Source organism: Gallinula chloropus, assembly GCF_964237585.1.
Source record: "Gallinula chloropus genome assembly, chromosome: Z".
NCBI lineage: Eukaryota > Metazoa > Chordata > Aves > Gruiformes > Rallidae > Gallinula > Gallinula chloropus.
This window is the reverse complement of record NC_140089.1, coordinates 55,193,590-55,217,153: the sequence shown is the minus strand read 5'-3', so window position 1 is coordinate 55,217,153 and position 23,564 is coordinate 55,193,590. Positions and strand designations below refer to the sequence as shown.

At 39.3% G+C, this 23,564-nt stretch overlaps 1 protein-coding gene across 1 annotated transcript in view; it reads right to left on the bottom strand.

Annotated features, from left to right (window-relative positions):
- Positions 1 to 23,564, bottom strand: part of FBN2 (fibrillin 2) — a gene marked incomplete at both ends in the record, with an annotated part of 154,740 nt that overhangs the window by 106,120 nt on the left and 25,056 nt on the right. The window contains 2 exons of the mRNA XM_084277967.1: positions 10,157 to 10,282; positions 16,933 to 17,130. Of these exons, the coding sequence (XP_084134093.1) occupies positions 10,157 to 10,282; positions 16,933 to 17,130 (324 nt within the window). The remainder of the gene's footprint in view (positions 1 to 10,156; positions 10,283 to 16,932; positions 17,131 to 23,564) is intronic.

Here is a 23,564-nt window from a genome sequence, read left to right as displayed (position 1 = left end):
CCAGGTGAACCTCCCGAGGTTCAACAAGGCCAAGTGCAAGGTCCTGCACCTGAGTCAGGACAGTTCTCATCATCAATACAGGCAGGGAGACAATGTGATAGAGAGCAGCCCTGCAGAGAAGGACTTGGGGGTTATGGTGTATGAGAAACTTGACATGAGCCGACACAACATTCTTGCAGACCAGAAGGCCAACCGCATCCTGGGTTGCATCAAAAGATGTGGGCAGCAGATCAAGAGAGGTGAATTTGCTCCTCTACTCTGGTCTGGTGACACCTCACCTGGAATACCCTGTCCAGTTTTCAAGCCCTCAAAATAAGAAGGGCATGGAACTGTTAGAACCCGTCCAGAGGAGGACCAAAAAAACGATCAAAGGGCTGGAGCACCTCCCCTAAGAAGACAGGCTGAGAGGGTTGGGCTTGTTCAGCCTGGAGAAGAGAAGGCTCAAAGGAGATCTTACAGTGGCCTTCCAGTACCTGAAGGGGGCCTACAAGAAAGCTGGGGAGGGAGTTTTTAGAAGGGCATGTGGTGATAGGTGATAGATTTCCTCTAAATTACACATACTGAGTGGCATCTCTACGAAGCATGCAACAGCTACACTGCAATACTAAAATACACATCCTGCTGTTGAGATAGAAGAAGGAGTATGGTACAGCAGCCAAGCATGATGTCTAGGCTTCTGCAACTGAAGAATATTGTTCATCATACCTGAGTGCTTTCTGGCCTTACAGTACTCCAACTGTAAGCAGGAATTTTGGCCATGCTCTTCAGATCCACCAAAAAGGTGCATTTTTACATTTTCCAGATATTTTTAATCCATTACATTGTTTCTGCTAATTAAAAGCAGTGTTCTCATCTGAATACTGAGGCAACTCTGTATGCAAATACACATAAATTCAGATCTCATCAGCATGATGAATTGAGCTGCTGTACTCAGCAGCTTGGCATGAGGACTGAGAGCACCATGTGCTGTCCTAGCACAAAGTGGAAGCAAAATGAGGAGCTGAGACAATAAGAAGCAATAGGAGGAAGCAGTCTGGCTGTATTGTTAGAGATGTGAAGGACAGCAGGGCAAACTGTAGTGGAAGAAATACAAGCAGGAAGAACAGCATGAGTGTGAAGACTATGTCATAGCTATTTATGCAAATGAAGCATTATAAGTAAGCATTTTACAACTGTAACAATATTTAGACACAATAATTTCAGGGTCATTTTAGTAACCTAATTTTGCTTTTTAAGTGATCTTTGTTCATTAGCTTTATGAAGTGGTTTTCAGTGAATGTGAACTGTGGCCCAGGTTTAATGTGAGAGGCATTCTGAGAAAACATGGGAAACCATGGGCCAACTTTCTAACTAGCTTGAGATGAGTTATGTTTTTCACTTGTAATAATACAGCTTGATACCAAAGACAATCACAGGTACAAGACTTCAGCTTGTTTCTAAAAATCTGGATGCAGTATTAAAGTAGCTTTCATAGTGTGAAACAAAAATCAAAACAAAAAAGTCAGACTGTTGAACCCTGTCTCATGTCATATAATTCAGGAGAAGCATCACAAAAAAGGTAGGACAGAAACTTTCTTGTGACAACACTGTGGAGGTTTTCACATGCCTTGTAAAAATGCCTTGGGACCCCACAGAACCATTCCTTGCACTTTTACATAGACCTACCACTTCCTGGGACCTATCACTCCACAAATTTTCTTCAGATGAACAACTGCTTGAAAAATAAAGTTAAGCAGGTATTATTTCTTAGGAGACTTTTAGGTGATGAATACTTTCCTCCCTCCCTTGCTACATTCTCCACACTGACAAAGAAAAGGCAGTGTGCCAAAAAGATCTGGTGTACACAGGGACTATATTAAAAAGGTAATGCCTCACTGTGGGAAGGTCCACACATGAAGAATTCCCTTTAGATAAGAAATCTACAGAGGACATTCAAGTACTGAAAGGAAAATGAACTTTTGTCACAGGGCCACTAGGAATAAGGAAACTGTTCTTTGTAAATCGAAGGTATGAATAAAACAACACCTCCCTCCTCGCATGTAATTTGGAATACCAGTGTGGAAAAAACAATTTAACTTACAGGTAATGTAAGTGGTTATTTATACAATCAACATATTGACACTATCAACATATTCACAGTTCTACTACATATCTATTATTTATCAACATATGATTGGTCAACAAACCTCCACATCCTATGTAACAGTGCACATGCCTAACAGTTCTTTCTTTTGAGTCAGTGGTGTAATTAGGGCAGATGGTCCGTGAGTTGGTGGTTGTGCGCTCTCACTGCCAGAATTACTTCTCCCCTAATTTCTTACTTATTTGGCAATCCTCAGTGATTCTTCAAGGTTTATTGGTCAAACTAACAATATATCAGTTACACTTCTACTTTTTTACAATCACATACTAATTAGTACATTGTCTGGATGTATTTTGACAGGTTAGGGCAACGGACATCTCTAGCAGCAATAGTCTTGGTTCAAATTACATTTTTCTGTAACAGTAACATGTCTTCAAACTTCGTAATAAATCCATACTATGTTCTTTGTTTTACACTAGGAAACAGAACAAAAGGAAGCAAAAATTTTGTCTTTTTAATAAGGTTATGTAGTACTTAAAAAGTTGTAAAATGTTTAAATTTTACATCAAAATAGTTTAAGAATAATGACTACTATACCAAATATTTTAGACATCTGCTCAAGTACATACAAAATATAGTGCCATTTTTGCCAAATGAAAAAACTTCTAAGAAATAATACTTTAATTTAAGCCTTCATATTTACCCACTGCAGAGATTCCAGAATTCAAAATGATGGTAAAAATCAAACCCAAATAATCCCCCAGGAAATCTCTGAAATCTTGCATTAATTTACTAAATTTAAGACAATATACATAACGTGGTGAGCTGCTTACCATCTGATTTAATCCAGTGAAATAAAACCATGTGTGTAAATCAAAACAGAACTGGAAACAGCTGCCTGTTGAGATTGTTCATGTAGTACATGTCTTTCACAACCTGTCTTTCAAACATGAATACCGTGTTCTGTATACATATACAGTCTGAAAATTGGTGTCAGAAAGACAAGCAAGAAAATTGGACAAAATGGGGAATCTGCAGGAAGAGCTTACCTTTTCTGGAAAGTGACACCTTGCCAATGGCAGAGTCACTAGATGTTCATGCAAGAAAACTCCTTTATTTTACTATCCCTTGAACCACACCTTTGATCTCAGGGAAATACTACACTACCCTTTTTGATTGAAACTATACTGATACAAAAAGTAAATCCCAAGACTAATTCTAAAGTTCAGAGACACTCAAACTTTGATAATTATATCACCATCATGGTTATTATAATTTACCAGCACAGAAGATACAAATGCTGTACACATGAATGGGATAGCACAAAGGTGGTAGCAACTGTCACCAGTGATACATGAGCAAGGTAAATTTCAGAATCCTTGTACTAGGATCTAGATACACTGAGTTTTCAAAATATTCACTTAATTCAGTCATGCTTTTAGACTGTGAGTCTTAAGTCTTGCAAGTTTCATCATAGCACTTATCTTCTATTTCTTTTTTTTTTTTCATAACTAAGGTATAACAGCAGCTACTATGTATAAGAAAAAAACAACACCCCCCCTAAACAATAGCAGCAACAATAACAACAAAAAATCACAAAAAACCACCACCCCAAAAATCTACCAGAAAAATGAATTTATAAAAATCCAATTACAAAAATCAGCAGGCTCTTGGAAACTGAAAATTTCCCCTTCATTTGCACTCTGCTGGGCACATGTGCTTGCTCCTTTAAAGGCAGTAATCTCAATTACAAGAACACAACACCTGATCTTCTAGAAATTCCAAACTAATTGGTTATATGATACAAAGTCCACTGAATTAATGAGTAGACAGAGTTTGTCTACTCATCTGGCAAATGAAGACATAGGAAGGAAGTGGTTAACCACTTCTGCAAAGCTACAGGAACTAGGCTATCCTTCTCACCTGGTTACATGCACAGGAGTTTAACACTGTCTAGGGCTTTTATCCAAGAATGACAAGGAGCTGGGAAAGGAGGTGGTACTTTCCTGAAACCCAGGCAGTGATCAGTGTGGAAGACTCCACAGTCTTCTCCATGTGGAGAGAGTAACATTTTTTAAAAAAGTAACACAGAGAACCCTTGTGGAAGAGTAATTTTCTTAACTGGAGAAGTACCAAGTTGATGGATTTTTTCTTTCACTAGTTTTTGAACTAAATCTCTGTCTTTCCTTCCCACTCCCTGGTTCTCCCCATGTGAAATTATTTCAACAAGATCTCTGTTACATCTGTCTGGAAATTCTGAGACTTTACCTCAGGAAAAGCTATTTTTAGGATGGCTGATTGAAAAAGTTACTTAATTTCCTCCCTGTCCCCATCCAAAATACAGAATTTAATAGTCTCAAGGAAAATGATTGAAAGATAGTAAGGAGAAGATGCCTTAAGGGTGAGAAAGACTGGTAGCTGCGGTTCCAACATTGCAGACCACAGGAGAAGGCCAGTCTCAATGTGGGAACCGATTTAAATGTGTTTGCACATTTGCAAAAAGTTTGCAGGTTTATGCCTTAATAGATGAGTTTCTGCCAAAAAAACCCCCAGCCTAACAACCTGTCATCCAGAATTCATGATTTTTACTGCTACAGTAAGCAGTATTTTATGAATAACTGAATTATAAGTACCAGAGATTGGGTTCTCAACTGATGAGTTCTGAAAAAGGGTTCCCGGAAAATAGTTTGTCTACAGTAAATTCTGATAGTATCAAATCTGGGAAGGAAAACAACAAGTGATGAACTGACCAAAACCCCCATTCCCCCATTCCCTGCCCCTCCCCATGACACCCTGCAGGGGAGAAGGGAGGGAAATCATGAATAAAGTTAAGACCGCCAAGAAGGGAGGGGTGGGGGAAGGTGTTTTAAGACCTGGTGGTTTTAGTTCTCATTATCCAACTTTGGTTTCACTGTGTGTGTATGTAATGCAGTGTAATAAATTAGATGCTTCAATTCCATGTTGAGTTTGTTTGCTAATTGCGGAATGATCTCTCCTTGTCATTATCTCGACGCCTAAGCTTCTCAATACATATTTTCTCCCCTGTCCAGCTGAAAAGGGGAGTGATAGAGTGGCTTTGGTGGGTGTCTCGCCTCCAGCCACAGTCAAACTATCACATTTTCTCAAACAGCCTAAGTTACCTAGTTTTATTTTTGCACAAGGGTATACACATAGAGATACACATGGAAGTTGCTCTCCTTTAAAACTTCTTTAGTGACACACAAAATCGTAATTTTTTGAAGGTCAGTGTCATTGAATTGTCATTTGAGGCTGAGAATAAATCTGGTAAACTGAATGTAAGACTTTTTACCGTTTGTTTTTTTTTAAAGAAACAGGGGAATATAATGCAAGCAAACAGCCTAGCAAAGCAATGTTTATTGCTTAGCATAGTTCTAGCAAAATCCATTATGGCACAAAAAGCACACCACCAACATTCCTACTTTGTGTAACAATAGCTATTGTTTCCAGGTGGAACACAGCAGAAAATAAAACCTAAGCCACAAAATACATCTGGATGTTTAAGGAAAAAAGATCCAGAGGATCTCAAATCCCTTGAGCAGAGGATCTCAAATCCCTCCTTCTTAAGTAGAAGACATGCTGTTAAGTGAAGAAAGTCTGAACAGTTATTGTAAGATTCCAGCCTCTGCTCTAAACACTGGAGTCTTGCCTAGTTACCAACTCCAACTTGGATTTTGCCCTTGGTAGCCAGCAAATAGTATTTGATCTCATTTTCCTTACTTAAGGGAAAGAAGTGTGCAGAACACTCCCTATATTACTTTGATGTAATATTTTAAATGAAAACCTTAATTAAAACAATGCCATTTCTGTTAAAAAATGTCTTAGTACACAGGTTCTAACTAAGGAGACAAATTCCTGCTATCCTTCCCAGTGGCATAATCCATATATATAAATAATATAGCTTCATGCAAATGATCAGTCCTACTAAATCAGAGTGTAATTGTTTGAAAGACTGGCTAAAGATTTACTCTATATATCTCACAATGAGAGATTATGAACTCTGAAAGCCTGTATTTAAAAAACAAAACCACCACCACCAACAAAAAAAAACCCAAAAGCAGACTGGCTAAAACTATGGTTTGACTTTCATTCTTTGCCCCGTTTGGAATAATGTAAACATGGTATTATGCTGGTATAATTTTAGCATTAATACCTTGGCTGTGAAGCAAGGGAAATGGATAGGCACCTGTTTCATTATGTTTTTCCCCAGAAAAAACTAATACAAACTGGACACTGAGGGTTGTTAGTTACATAACATAAGGAGTTACGAGGAAAGCTGTGACCAGACACTAATTAGTACCAAACTGCTGTCACAGACATGGCTTAGAAGAAACAAAGCCAGAGCATATGATCTGTTCTGCAGTAGGGTGCCAACAAAGGAGGCAATGAAGGTAATGAAGAAGGTAATGAAATCCCATTGATTACTGAGCTATGAAATAACAGCAAATATTTCAGATAATGTTTCACTTCTATTATGCCGTCTCATAAATACCACAGATTTTTAACCAGGTTTGTGTTAAAAACACATTCACCTTTTCCTGTGGATATTCTTCAGGGAGACTTATTGAATAAAATTCTAAACTATTAAAACAAAGCTTGATATATGCTAAATAATCTGAATGCAAAGAATGCTTTATTTACTGTTTCAGAAGGACGGAAACGTCACTGATTAAGTTCTCCTTCTGGCACCAAAGCTGCAGTGTAGATGGCAGGAAAAGATAGAACATGCACAAAATGATCTGGGTTTTTTGGATGTCTGTGAAAACATGTATTTAATATACTGTAACTGCATCCTTACCTGAGAGGAGGTATCAGGTCTCATACACAAGAAGCTCTTTTGTGTTAATAGCAGTTAAAGCATGAGCACTGCCACTTGCAGATGACAGACATCAGCAGAATGTTACAGTCACCCTAATAAAACAGCTTGAATTCTAAGTTATTTTGGTTTTAGTTTAGAATATGATTTTGATTTCAAAGGAGTTATAGCAGCTATGAGAATATAAAGCATATTAAGGCCCTTCAGAATAGGTAACTAGGACGGTATGTGCCTCAATCACTATGGAAATCGTTGTGGAGTCTGAATTAAAATAATTGGTTCTGGTAATGGACCTTGAGTCAAAACAATAGGTACCAGAAGAACTGGTTGTGGTTTTGGAAGATCAGCCAAAGATAAAACAAGAATATGCAAAGATGGGGTTCAGTCAGCGGACACAGTGAGGAAGCCTATCGACGACCACCAGAAGAGCCCCACTAATATAACGACTTCCAGGAAATAACATAAATATGCTAATAAATACCCTTCCCTCTTTGTATTCAAAATAATCAGCAAAGTTAACCAATGATTTTTATAGAATAAAAATATAAAGCGAAGTAACTGAAAACCAGTCATTGCAAAGTTGAAACTAAGAAGCAAGCATTCTATGCAATTTTAAACAATGACTTTGCTCAAAAATTGTATTAATATGTTGTCCTTTGTGCCTGTGGGTGAAGACATCAGGGTTATGTGTACAGGGCCACAATGACCTCCCTAGACCTACTGGCTACACTATTTCTGATACAAGCCAGGATGCCATTGGCTTTCCTGGCCATCTGGGCACACTGCTGACTCTTATTCAGACTGCTGTCAGCCAACACCCCCAGGTCCTTCTCTGCCTGACAGCTCTCCAGACAGTCTCCCCCAGGCCTGCAGCACTGCATGGGGTTGTTATGTCCCATGTGCAGCACTCTACACTTGGCCTTGTTAAACTTCATCCCATTGGCCTCAGCCCATCGGTCCAGCCTGTTCAGATGCCTATGAAGAGCCTCCCTACCCTCAGGCAGATCAACACTTCCTCCCAGCTTAGTGTCATCTGCAGACTTACTGAGGGAACATTCAATCCCTTCATCGAGGTCACTGATAAAGATGTTGAACAAAACTGGACCCAGGACTGAGCCCTGGGGGACGCCACTCGTGACCGGCCTCCAGCTGGATTTTGTTCCATTCACCACCACCCTTTGGGCCCGGCCATCCAGCCAGTTTTTAACCCAGCTGAGGGTCCACCTGTCCAAGCCAGTGTCAGCCAGTTTCTCAATCAGAATACTGTGAGAAACCATGTCAAAAGCTTTACTGAAGTCGAAGTAGACCACACCCACAACCTTCCCCTTGTCCATTAAGCAGGTCACCTTGTCACAGAACTTAAGCTTGAATACTAATATAAACTGTATTGCCAGAATTTTTAAAATCGTAACTACTTACTATTTGATAACTCCCATAACACAGAAAGATGGCAAACAAGCCAGCGATGCAAAGAAAATTGCAAATAATAGATGCTTATTCACTTCCTAAGTGTTGTGAAACCACTGTATTATTGCTTAGAAGGCTAGGATAGCAAGAAGTTACTAACAAAATTAATCATGTTGGGTATGTGTCACTGTTAAGTTCACTGTGCTTGTGCTCTGAGCTAGTGGGATACAAGTTAGCTCTGGCACACAGATTATATATCCACATCAGCAGGGCATCATATCTGACCTGAGGGTAGTACCAGACATTGTTAAATGACCTATATGAACACAAACGAAGTTGCCTGTAATTGTTAATGATGTCTGCCAATTTATATTTTCAAGTAATTAGAGTCCATTATCAGAAAAAAGCAAGTAGTGTTGGATTATTATGATTATTAGGATCAATCTGAGTTATCTAATGCCCTTACATCCCTCAGCACTACTACTCAATAAGGAAATAAAAACAAAGGTATCATTTTAGAGCCAGTGATAAAGCAGAAAGCAATTCCAACAGCAGATGATTTTTTTTGCTTATAGCAAAGAATGGAAAAGGATGCTTCATCCTTTGGGCTTCTTTCCACACAGGTGGAGAGGAGAAAGAAGCCAAATAACAGGTTCTCAAGCTGGTAAATTTTATATCCTTTTTCTAAGAGTGGTGGCTCTGTGGTCTCAGTTACCTCCTTTCAACTTTTTCCAACTTGAGCACACCCAAAGGAAGGGTCCTGTGAAGAGAAAAACAAAGCACCCTGCCCTCTCCTTCTAATTACAGTTCTCCTGTCTATATGCTGATGCCTCCTTAAAGCCCTATAAATTTTTTGGATCCTATCCAGCTTCTCCTTCATGTTTGCCTCCCTGGCAAGAAAAATCTCACTACCTCATGCCTATGGTTACATTCTCATCCTGTCTCCCAAACAAAACGAAAAATTTTACTAGGATGTGCTGCCCATTCCATGCTTAGCCCTGTTCCTCATGGATCACCATAAATCACAGGGTAGATGAAATGCCTTGAATTTATTTCTCCCGAGGAAAGTATTGCTGATTAAAAATTTCCCTCATCTCTGGTGGTAAAGGTAGCCACTGGTTGGAATTAAGTTTGAGAGTTTTTATTTCTTTCAAAGGTATGGTACATTCACTCAAATCTGCAAAGTTTTCATCAAACCCACAAAAACTCAGCAATTTTCTATTGCTTTACTTTAAAGTACACAGAATTGCTGCTCTTAATTATATCAATACATATAGTAACAAAACATGGTCTATATTTATTAAATTATGCTTATGAAGCTTGGTGTATTTGATTCTATATCTAAGAGAGAAGGACGTATCTTATGTACTTTACTTGCCCCGGCTCTGCCACATAGACTGCACTTAGCAGTAATTTCTTACATCCATTACCAAACCCGCCACATCTGCTTTTCTCGCTGTGGTCAGTAGGCTGAAATAGATGTACTAGATGAAATGTAGTAGAATACTTTGGACATTTTTGAGAAAGCAAACAAAATTCTAACAATTCAGTTGCAGTTATAAGCTGCACTCTTTATCAATAGTTCTAAATTTTGAAAACAAGATAAACACTGACTGTACCATACAAGTCAGACAGAAAAAACCACCATCCAATATAAAATATGAACAACAGAGTAGAAACAGATAATGCTCTGACAAAAAGTATGGTACAATGATATTATGTCAGTTCAAATCAGACCCTATAACTAATCTGAACCTTTTCTTTCCTAACTAAAGCACTCTAATGCTTTAAGTAACCACTTTTTAGGAATGTTCTCTGACAACATCACTTACCATCACATTTTTGAGTTGCCTCATTCTGTTTGTGACCAGCAGGGCACTTGCATTCGTACGAACCTACTGTATTAATGCAGTTTCCTCCTTGGCAGACTCCAGGGATAGCCTGGCATTCATCGACATCTGAAAAGACAAAAAGTATTACTTGACATAAGATACAAAATTTCATCTTGGCTTTTGGTGATAGACAGAGATCTCTGAAATTACTCTTTAAAATAATCATACAGTAAACCCCAACACATTTCTCCACTTCAACACCAGTATAAGGCAGTAATAGCAGATTCAGACTGTCATGTGTCTTGCATTGAATTCCATACTTACGACTTGCATAGCTTTGAATATTTAAGAACTGTGCGTAAGTCAAGTCTGTACAGCTTACTGTTGTTATCCCATGCCCTCAGATCTTCCACATAAATGGTCATTACACAAAACTCAGAATCTTATTTTGAAAGGATCTTTTTCTGTACATATGGACAACCTGACAGTCCACTTTAACTAGGTATGATAAATCTTTCAAGATAATTCTTTCTGGACAGAAGTCAAACTAATCAAGCCAACAGAAAGTAAGTGTTACCCAGCCAGGGTAAATTGTATGAAAAATGATCTGCATACTTTTATTTACTGAAGTAATAAGTAAGAATATGATTTCATAGATTTATTTAGGCTGTTTCTTTACCCCACACCCAAAAAAACCCAATTAAACAAACAAACAAAATCACTCCTTTCTCCACTATGATTAAAGTAGACATTAAGATTACCGTATTTTTGAAGCATTTAGTAAAAATAGTTTTCATCACTTTTTTCCCAGATTTTTCATTAGGGCCATATAAACAAAGAATTTTAACCATTACCCTATTTTTCCATTTTCAGTCGTTTTTCCTGTTAGCTTGTATGCATTATTAAACTAAGCAGCTGGTAAATTTTATATAAGATGCAGAAGAAAGCTTCCCTTTCCTCTTCACATTCATGTTCTCTTTCTTTCTCTCTACCTTTTCCCATTCACAAACAGCTCCTTGCCAATAAGAATGTAGTTAGCAGCAAGAAACACGTGGAGTAGAACCAACTTATTAACAGTAGAATACAGAACTTGTTTTCAGGAGGATGTTCATTATCTCAAAGCCCTTACAAGACACTGGAATTCCACCTGGGTTTGTGGATAATACTACTTCCTCGGTTTTTGTTACTCCTGGTGTTTGCACTATAAATAAAGCCTATAATACATGCCTTGCCCATTCAACCACTTTTTGGGTGTAAGGTATAATTGCTCATGATCAAGGAAGAAGGCTTTTGTTTTTTCAACCACTGGTCTTGGTTTTCAGTGCATTTGCTGGAGGAGTTTGCATTTAGTTCCTGAATCTGCTGATTTAGTCAGCACAGTACTCTGTCCAAATGCAACAGTTAGATTGTAAATTGACTGGAGACTTTATAAGAGACTAAAACTTTCTGCAAGCATTTTTCTTCTAAATAACTAGTGCTAATCTAGTTTACCTGGAAAGCAAACTTTTCCTCTCTAAAGTATTTTAAGGAATTTGGATTCAATTTAGCAGCATCTAGACAGAAGATGGGATCCATCCTTTATTCAAACCCATAGAAAGTCTAATATGGTCTTTGTATTTTGACCCTTGGACCTCAAAATGCATTCATCACACATAGTATGCCTGTGCCTTGTGTAATTTATCAATGTTTATTTAAATTAAGCCAAATGCGTATCTTTCATTGTTTTGTATGTTGAAGATATCAAGTATATATATTAAGTATATATACATAAATACGTAATAGTAAATTAATCGTAGTAGCAGTAGAAAATGAATACTTTTCAGAAACAGAAAACATATCACTGAAGCCTTAAAGTGAAATAAATTTGAAGATCGATCAATTCAGTTCATTTTTTTTTAATTCTAATCCTATGCTTTTAAAAGAACATACACTTCAAGCTCTGCTGAAATCTGAAAAGCCAATCTCAATTATACAATACAGTAAGTGCAGTGCTTGTCCAGTGAGAAACCCACTCTTTTACTCTTCTTAGCACAAAAAAATTAACTGTCTGAAGGGAAAGGGTGTAGCTGAGAAATGGACTGTTGAGGAATGCAGGGAGGTACTAAGAAAACATCCAACATGGGATATGTGCCATTGTGCTATTCCTAGCACCGTGTAGCGATGGCAATAAAGTACTTTCAAGTGGAACATTTAAGTTCCTCTTGCCAGAAGTCTTAGGAAGAGGGATGTCTGAACAGCTAAAATTCCTGTTTAAGAAATTGTTGGGGGAAAAAACAAACAAACAATACCCCACAAGCCCAAACAATGTGAATTTTGACTGACTCTTTTCTCATTTTTTAAAATCTGTTCATGGTAATAATGAAATTACAACATTACCATAATGTTCCAGGCTATGTACTGATACAAGTGTTTATTTCAAAACTGCCAAGGATTCAAACTATGGACTGAGTCTCATCTAATCGACTGTCTCAGCTCTTGGAAATAAAGGCACTCATTTTACGGAACAAAGAAATTCTCCATCTCTCCTTTTCCATACAGAAAATGTAACTTTTCTTCATCTCTTTGTGCCTTACCATCATCTTGCAACATTACATGCTAACTCCTGCTGACATAAATACCATCAGATCTTCCTAAGTAGTAGTAATACGCCAAAAATGCAGCAAAAACTATGGCTGTTTAAATTTCCTTTGTTCATCAATCACACAAAGTAGACTACCACATCATTTCTATGCGTCTCTGTGGAATTCAGCAATGATGTTAACTGCACAACTTAAAAATATTTACCACACAGAGTAAACTGTCAGAAACAAGAAACACAGTATTGTGGGCATGGATACTAGAGAGCTCTACTTATCTCTCACATAATATAAATGAAACTCCAGAAGCTATCCCAGGATCAGTTTGGCAGAGAACTTTCAAGAATTCATTATATCAGGCCAACATCTCTATCACACAAAAGAAGTCTGACCAAAGTGAATGACTTCAGTGCGCTGCTTCTGCTTTTGACATTACTATGAAAAGAATGTCTAAAAAATACTAATCACTTCAAGATGAACAGTAGAACACCAACTGTTATACACAGAAAGAGGCCTATTTCTGATATATAAGGAAAAGTGCAATTAAATATTTCTTGCTAGTACAATTTGGATGCTTTAAGCAGCATGCACATAGAGAAACAAGAAAAGAAATACCTGATACTACAAAAAATCAAGGGATTTATTGCTGCTTAAACCTAATCTAAGTATATTAAATAAAAGAGATGCCTTTGCTAAGATAATGCCGTGAGGAGTTCCATCAAAGTTAATTTGAGCTAATACTTTCAGTAGTAGTTTCAGGTCAACCCTGAATGCCGGGAGTACTACATCCAGCTCTGGGGTGTTCAGTACAAGAAGGACGTTGAGCTACTGGAGCCAGTCCAGAGGAGGGACACAAAGATCATCAGAGGGCTGGAGCACCTCTCCTACAAAGACAGGCTGAGAGAGCTGGGCTTGTTCAGTATGCAGAAGAGAAGGCTAAAGGGGCACGCACCTGTTACAGTTTTGTGAGGCTGTGCTGCTGAGATGGTTTCTTTAAGCAGCAGCTAGAGTTTTCTGCCAGCCTAAACTATAAACAACGAGCAATTCAAGGCCAAAGTCGCCGCCTGAGAGATAGTCAAGCGCCTCTGAGAATCACATATAGGAGAAAACAACCCAGAAGCAGCTGCATTTTGCCACCGGAGAAGGGAGCGAGAAGATGTACCAAGCTGTGCGGACACCAAGGCCGGAGAAGGGCGGGGGAGGAGGCGGCCCAGGTGCGGGAGAGAAAGCTGCCCCTGCAGCCCGTGGAGAAACCCATGGAAAAGGCCGAGACCCCACCTGCAGCCCGTGGAGGGGCTCCACGCTGGATGGAGCAGGTGGAGACATAAAGGAGATGCTGTGACCCTACGGTGGGATAAGCCCCTGCCAGCACTTGCAGCCATGAGGAGAATCAGAGACACAGAGATGAGAGAGAAATATTTGCGTCGGAACAGGTTTGCTGGGGGGAGGCTTGGAATCCCATGTAGGACTGGGACTGAGAGACATCGTGGTAAAGAGATAAAGCCCCGTGGAAAGGATTCACGTTGGAGAAGTTCGTGGAGGACTGTCTCCTGTGGGTGAGACCCCACGGTGCAGCAGGGGGGTCTCATGACTAGAGTGAGGTCTACTAAGAAGGGAGCAAGGGAGGAGGTTAGAGGTGTTTTAAGATCTGGAAAAGGAAAACAGCTCATGAAAAAGTAACCGAGAACCCCATTTTTTCCCTGTCCCTGCCCCCCTGCTCGCAGTGCAGGGAGAAGAAGGAAGAAGGGAGCAAGTTCATGGCCAAAGGGAAGTCTGCTTAGAATGGAGGGGTGGTGGGAAGGTGCTACCGAGAACCCCATTTTCCCCAGTCCCTGCACCCCTTCACTGCGAATGGGGGGGAAGAAGGGAGCATAATCCTGACTAAAGTCTGCTAAGAAGGGAGGGGGAAAGTGTTTTAAGATCTGGTTGCATTTGGTTTAAGATCTGGTCGTGCTCCCAACTCCGGTTTTACTGTTCATTGTAGTGTAGTGTAATAAATTAGGTAGTTTCTCTCTTCTTCACTTTGTGTTGAGTCTGTTTTGCCCATGTCATTGCTGACAGAATGATCTCTCCCTGTCCTTACTTTGTCTCCTGAGCCTCTTAATATATATTTTCTCCCCTCTCCAACTAAGAAGGGGATTAATACACTGACTTTGGTAGGTGTCTGGCCTCCAGCAGCACCTTATTATGAATCTCCAATCAAGTGGGTCAAATGAGTTTGTAAGACTGGAGGTAACCAAATAGGTTTCGATCAACAGGCATCTCAGGAGGGAGACTTCCAGCATCTTTCTGCAGGGGGAGAACCTGCTCCACCATGGTCTTCTCCACAGTCTGAAGGAGAATCTCTCTCCCACACCTGGAGCACCTCCTCCCCTCTTCTGCACCAACCCTGGTGTCAGCAAAGTAACTTCTTACATCTCTGGTGGCAAAAACAGCCTCTTGCAGGTTTTTACCCTCTTAAACATGTTATCACATATGACTATTTCTGACGGGCTTAGCCTTGGTCAGGGGCGGGTCCGTCCTTGAGCCTGGCTTGTATTTTACTATGTCATACCTTTCTTCACCAGAACCTTGTGACACAAACCCACACCACCACTCTATAAATATAGCACTGCTCACACAGAGATTGGGACTCAGCCTTAAATCAAACTTAATTAGTACCTGGAAAGGATGCAGACTGCCTGTCTGCATACCCATTTTATAAAGACAGAGAGGATCTAGATGCCCCACTGGCAGAAAATGGATCCCACAGCTTTTCTGGTGTCCCAGATATGGCAGCTTAAACTTTTCGAGTGGGACACCACGGTGGGTTCAATTGTTATTATCGGTCTGGATCCTAATAGATTCCCTGTAAGACATTTTGACACTGGAGCCTGAATTTCTCATTTTCCCTCTGGTTTAATGACAAACATGGCTATCTTTCCCCATGTATATATTGACCGCCTAGGTCATGTTGTACCTTCCTGTTCAAGAGACACTGCTGAGTTAAAGTTGCTTTTGATCCTGACCTAAAATAAACACTACAGCTCCACAAGCCTGATTGGGGAAGCTGCCTGAGAACAGCTCTGGTAAAAATGAACTTCCACTGGTGCACACCTTATCAACTAACTGGCAAGAAACTCACATTATCATCAGAGGTACCCTCATCCAACTGGGATGTCTGGCTAACAGTGCCAGAATATCCTTCACATTGGTTAACATACAGTCGGAATCCACTAGCAAGATAATACTACAAAAAAGCCTGGCGCTAGATGCCCTCTTGCTCAAAGTAGAGTGTGTGCACCCATCAATGCAACAACAGACTGTTATACTTTGGACTCTGAACATTACTCCTTCCAGTGGTAGATAGCAGCGTAAGGTCTGACCACAGCATCTGCTTGGTTTCCATCATTTCTTGGAAAAGTTTTGAGAAAGCATAGCTTGCAAGCTGACCACGTGTGCCAGCCTGTAACAGAAAAGTAGTACATTCTCGTTTGGGAGTTGCTGTATCCCTTGTTATTGTGCAGTTTGTTCTAAATTTTAGCCAAGCAGCTACAGGAGAATAGATACCTATCTCAATAGCTGGACTGCAGTCACAATAGAAAGGAGAGGCAGCAAATATCTCAATATGATCGAAAGAGATATTGGATAAGGCAAGAAGACTTTCCCATTTCTGAAAAATTTTATGATTCTAACCATAGAAAACTAGAGTCTTTCCTTACTCATGCACTTCTCTAGCCCTGTATAAAGAATCAACACAGAGCATCCAGAAGGTTCACTATGTGCTTTATCTAAATGATAGGATAAAAAAAAATATGTATAACTCTCAACCATTTCATAAAGAAAACAATTCAGTAGCAAGAAATCTTGATTTTTTTAGTAGTATTAATTAAGTACATAGAGGCTACAGCAACATAAGCCAGATGTCTAATTGGTGCTGTACTATGGTATGTGGCAGCTGTGCTCAACAGACATTCTGACCTTTTCATGCTCTGTATTTATTGCTCCTTCATTGGTATTCATTTTTTTCCAGGCACTAGAGTTTTGTTCGTTATGTCCACTAGCTAAAATCTGACAGCAGCAAAGCATATCTGAATTTTGTCAGAAGTACAACACAGAGCACACACAAAGAAAACAGTGATTTTGGTTTAAGTGGACAAGGTTTTCAAGATGCATATCAGCAACACAACAGTCATGCACAATTTAAACCAGAAGGCTCACCCTGACATGCTCCGCTGCGAATATTTGGGATGAAACCACGACGGCATGGTTGAGGCTGTGCAGGGCACATTTCACAGGGGTGACCCCAGGCACGCCCAATGGTTGCACAACAGAGGGTTTTTGTGCAAACAATTCCAGTTAGCTGGCCCTGACACATCTGGTTGTTAACTTGTGTGAAACATGGGCCTGTTCTGTAATCTGGAAGAAAAAGGAAAGATCACTGTATTATACAGGACAATGTACTAGCAACTATAGAACCAATCAAATTTTAATCCAGTAGATACTTAAATTAAGAAAATTACAAGAAGACCTGGAATTTAAGTTATGTTTCTTCTTACAGAAGTAGCATAATACCTTCTACACAAGATAATGTCTTTTACAAGGTTATCTTATCTTTCAATTTATTTCTTTCTGACAAATACAAACAATGAAAGGGTCCCAAAATTTATCTGTGCATTGACAATATATTCAGTAAAATTCATAATAAGTGAAAGACTTTTACAAACAGACAAGCAAACAATCAAAAGAGCAGATCAGATTAAGCAAATAAGGACTGGGAACTGGTGTAATTGTTCCTAAGTCACTTCATGGCAGTTTAGGTGAGGGAACTACAGACTATAGCAGTCCTACATTTGCTCACTCCACACTGAACAACGTTCATACCAGTGACTATCAGAGAATCAGCATTCCTCCAGGAATGCTTGGTGTAAATAGTGCTACCTACAGAGGACCAATTGGTAAAACATCATTTATTTTCAGAGGAATAACATGAGATAAAACAACCTATTCAAGCTATACTCAGTACACTGAGTGCACACAAACTCTATGAATATATACTGCCAGTCTAATTCCTGTAAACCCTAAGCTCATTAAGGTTCAACCTGTAAAAAGAAAGATTTTTTTGATCTTACAAGGCAACAAAGCTGGCAACAATGAACTGAAATTCTCTAGGAACAAATGAGAAACAGGTAGTTGCTCTAAGGCAGATTTCATATCCTTATGGAAACTTGAGAAAGGGGAAAAATAGAGGAAAATGCAAAAGTTTCTATTCAGATTAAGTCATGTAAAAGAACACATAACAGTGGAGTTATGACTACTCTTTTTTTTTCCTACTCAAAATCACTTTCATTACTGTGCAATTGGTCTCACAACTAAGCTACAACTGTGACAATGGATGCCTTCTAGAATCTGAAACTTTCACCCTGAAGAACAGGAGCTTTGACATGTTTGAAATGGAGAAAATGGATCCTCTCAGACCTCATTAAGTTTTCTTTGCACTAAGACTCAAGGCCCTTAAATTAAAAACTAGCTCAACAGAAATTAGTGTTCTGCTCCCAACCCTTGGTAAGGTTCATTCAAGTATCAGCCTGAGAAAGACTTTTGCACACAGGTATTGTTAACGATTGTTACTGCTGCACACATTGACAGTTAATTTTACTTAAAAGAAATTTTACAGTGACTTTAAAGTGAATTATTGTTAAATAAAGTTAAGCAAGCAAATAAGTATCCACAACAAAAACTCTTTAACAATAAAAAGTTCTTAAATACTCAGTGATTTAATTTTAACCTTTCTTGATTTTTATTAGAAAATAATTTTCAGTTATACCTTTGAGCCTCCCCTGTGTCCATCAAACCAGAAAGATTCTACTTTTAGTAAAATAGGTACTTTATAGAAAGTTTCTGTGATCTTTCATTCACTATACAGGACAAGAAGCTTTACAATCATCTCTGTTTAATTGCATGGAAGGCCCTTGCCAAATCAGAGAGACCTGAATATTTCACTTAAATACAGAACCTCATATATAGTCTTACAAGAGCACGGCAGATATTTGAAACACAAACTCCAATCATCAAAGACTTACATTCCACTAACTCACTGTAATCTTGCCTGAATTTTAGTTAAAGGGCAAAGGTAAGGACATGACTGCATCACAGATTATGACTATATATTTATTTTATATTTTAAGTTTATCCAGGTGTCAGAAAGACTGCAGGGAATATGTGGTAAACTGCAATTAACCTGAAAATCATCAATAATGGTCAGCCAGCTATCAGAAGAAAAACAGAACTCAGAATTTAAGAAGTGTAAGCAATTAATTCATTCCTGACTCTGCTGAAAAGAAATGGGAATTTGGCTATTGAAATCTGTGAAAACATTATTTAATTCCTGGAAAACAGTATTGCACTCTTTTGCAAACAGCTGTATTATAATTCATTGCCCATTATTATCTGTAAAAGCATTCCCTATGTAAGACAGCAAAAATAATCATATTGTTACACATGGATAAAGCTTTTACTAATTCTCAGTAAGCAGACTCACATTCTAATGTAAACTAAGTTATATAAACCACTAATATGATAGTAATACAAATGATTGAAAAGAGTCCACTCATTTAATTGCCTCATTAATGACTGAAGTACAAATAATAAGCAGATTCTGTGAATGTCTGTGGTCTACTGTATGTCTTTCAGCTGATTGATTGACTGTAACCTCTACATTGCAGAATTTTTGCCCAAGTGCTGATTGCAGTCAGATGAATAAAAATGGAAATCTTTTTTGAAAATTAATATTGATTTTAGAAGGCTCATGAATGAGATTCTCAACAACATGAAGCTGAACAAGACAAAAGAATGTGAAATGATGACTTACGAGCCACAAGCAATGCTGAGAGTTCCATTATAGAATGTAATCACTACCACAAGAAGGTAAGATTTCCAGCAGTGCAAGGAAGCATGATCTTCTGGATGTTCCATTTTGATTCTTTATACAGATTTGTATGGGAATACCAAATCCTGTCCTACTTCTGTACTTGTATTCTGCATCAGCCCAAATAGGCATGGATGTATTCCTGGAGGGCTACTCAATGTGCAATTCCTCTGCAGAACTTAAGTATGATAGCCAACCAGGCATACGGTACTTTGTACACTCAAATGCAGTCCAGTTCTTCATGGGGGAGTGCCCCCTACAATGAAATCAAATAATGATTATGCACCTCTCAAATTTCCAGAGCTTGCATTCACCAGGACTTATAATCTTGACATCCCAGCTCACTTTGAAATCCCCATTCAGAAAATAAGTAGTTCTGCTGGAGAGTACTGTATTTTTGTAGCATCTGTTTTCTGAGGTACAGAATTTTATAGGAAATATCTTTGGATAACCTGAAGCAATTACGGTAGGAAATAATGTATTTTTGTATTTAATGGTTGATGATCCGTAAAAATATTCTGTCCAGTGATCTTCCGTGTTAAAAAGCTATGAATTCAACCAGACAAGATTAAACTTGGAATTTAAATTTGAGGTGTGAATTGCATTTGATATCTGTAAAGACATAAGCTGGTTATGCACATACTCTGTCAGCTTTAATAATGAAATGTTTAGTTTGGAAGGTGTGAGGAAACAAAGATTAGAGAATATTATCAGACTATAGAGTGTTTGTGCATGAGAGTATGAATGAGTTAAACACAAGAAGTAGTACCGATATACCTATTCCTTAATATCCCATACTAGCTGTGAAACTCGTGTTCTGGAAACATATATATATATATATGTGCCTACTCATGCCGTAATAAACAGAGAGTATATAAATAATAATGTTCAGGTCCTATAACCAAGCAGCTTTGATCAGTCTACAAGTCTACAAGAGGACATCTAAAAATCAAACTACCGTAGCTTAAAAGTAGAAGAACAAACAAAGGTACTATTAAACTTTCACACAGATTTACAAATAAAACTAAATTCAAGACAAAATCCTGAGATCCCGAATGATATTTCAGAATAGTGACATATCAGCAACAGATCTGAACTCTACCAGAACACATGGCTTACACAACCTTGGGCTACAGAAGCGGAAACCGAGCAGCAGACCGTTTCCAGATAGTGACATACTAAAAATAGATGCCATTCTGAAGATACTTTGTACATTCAAATGAAGCTCTGGATTTGATTCAAAAATTACCATATCAGATTCTATTGTCTGGTTTATACAGTCAGACTATCAGACAGATAAAGCCTCATCAAAAACAAATATGAAGCTTTATCTGCTGTAGACCCCCATGAGCAAGAAGTAAAAGGAGAAACTGTACCAGCACAACACAGAAACTACACAAAAAAGAAACTTCAAGTGCTTGTAGTGGTAATTGTCTTTCAAGGGGCACTCACCCATCTGCTAAACCAAGAGGGAGTCACAAGAGGTATGATGCCTCCCAGGAGCCAAGATCCAAGATGTTGCTGAGAGGGTGCCACAACTGGTCAACTGCTCGGACTGCTTACCCATTATTTGTCTTTCATGTAGGCATGAACGAGACTGCAAACTGTAACCTGGGCAGAATCAAGGAAGACTATAAAGCCCTAGGAGGGCAAGTAAAAAAACACCAGTGCCCAAGTTATCTTTTCCTCGATTCTACCAGCTGGAGGAAAGGGGGTGGCCAGAAGCAGACACATAATGTATATCAGCTGCTGGTTGCATGGCAGGTGCTATTGCATGGGTTTTGGCTTTTAGGACAATGGGAAATTCTTTTTAACTTATTACAGAGGGATGGGATACACCTCACTAGAAAAGGTAAGAGCATTTTTGGCAACAAGGTGGACAACTTGGTAAAGCAGGCTTTGACCTAAAGGACTTGGGGGATGGGACCCGAAGTAGTGAAGCCCAGGCCCTTGCATATAGCTGGGGGTTCAGCCACGCTAACCAAAGCAGCGACAAATGTCCTATAGCTGCCTCCCAGGAGTAGGAACTACCTCAAGGCTGGGTGTAGCTGTGGTGTACCCTCCTCAATCTCTCCAGGGAAACAGCTACACTCAGTTCACTGAAATGCACATATACCAATGCATTCAGCATGGTGAATAAGCATGATAAACTGTGTGTGGTAACAGGACCATGATCTCACTGCGATTACAGAGACATGGTGGGACCGCTCACATGACTGGAATGCCATCAGGGATGGCTGCATACGTCTTAGGAAAGACAGGCCTGCTAGACGGGGTTGTGGAGTTGCTCTTTATTTAAAGGAACAGATGGAATTTATCGAGCTTTGCCTAGAGCCAGATGATGGAAATGGGGGTTGGATGAGTAGATAAGTGAGGTGGATACAGAACTGGCTGAATGGCAGAGTCCAGAGGGTTGTGATAAGTGGTGCAGCTGGAGGCCTGTATCCAGTGGTGTGCCACAGCGGTCAGTGTTGGGTCTGGTCTTCTTTAACATATTCATGAATGACCTGGACAAGGAACACAGTGTATCCTCTGCAAGTTTGCTGAAAATACCAAGCTTGGAGAGGTGGCTGCACTGCCGTTCACAAGACCTGGACACGCTGCAGAGTTGAGCAAGGGGTAACTGTATGAAATGTAACAAGGACAGAGTAGGGTCCTGCATCTAAGGAAGAACAAGCCCAAGCAGCAGTACGGGTTAGGGGTTGACCTAGGAAGCAGCACTGCAGAGAAGGACCTGGGAGTCCAGGTGGACACCAAGTTCTCCATGAGGCTAATGGTATCCTGGGGTGCATCAAGAAGAGTGGCCAACGGGTCAAAGAAGGTTATCCTCCCCCTCTAATCTGCACTGGTGAGGCCACAGCTGGAATATTGTGTCTAGTTCTGGGCTCCCGAGTTCAGGAAAGACAGGGAACTACTGAAGAGAGTCCAGTGGAGGGCTACCAGGATGATTAGATGACTTCAACACCTTCTGTATGACGAAAGGATCTGTTTAACCTGGAGAAGATTAAGAGGTGATCTGGAGGAAGGGGCAGGATCTTCTCAGTGCTGCCCAGTGACAGAGGATGAGAAGCAGTGGACACAAGCCAGCACACAGGAAGTTCCATCTCCATATAAGAAAAATCTTCCTTTATTTTGAGGATGACTGAGCACTGGTATAGTCTCTCCAGAGAGGTTACGCAGTCTTCTCTGGAGATATTCAAGACCCATCTGGATGCAATCCTGTGCAACGTGCTCTAGGTGATCCTACTCCAGCAGGCGGGTTGGACTAGAAGTTTTCCAGAGGTCTTTTCCAACCCCTGCAAATCAGTGGACCTGTGATTTACAATAGTTCATCTGTCCTTAAAAACCCTGAGTTTATGAATGAATCATCTTTTCCATGTTGGTTTTCTTGTCTTACTGTTAGGTGTTTCTTTATTTGCTCCTTTCCCAGCATTGCTGCCGGAATAATTTTGCCAGAAAGAACATATGTCAGGACATATGTTATAAATCATTCGTTACTTAGAAAGGGTAACTGGTGAAAGAAAGTGATCTTCAGTACACATTTCATGCAGTTTTTAACCTCAGAAAATTATATTCAATAGGCAACGTGACGTGAAGAATACCAACTATTATCAATCCAAATTGTTAATATAAGAAAATTTAATAAGAAGTATTTTTTTATTGGAAGGTACATTTAAAAAAAACACCCTACAAATAGCATCCTGGACTTCTACATTTAACTATATTACAGCATTTCTATTCTTTCACAGAAGTCTGCATTCAATATTCACAACTGGGGCTATCCATCTCCCAGGGTTATTTGGATCTTTTCCATTAATTCCTTTGAAAAAAATGTAATTCCATTCTAATTCTACCTGTAATTTTAAAGAGACTATTTAACATGGAGCCTTCCACAAGGATTAGAAACATCAGAATTCCAGTGCTG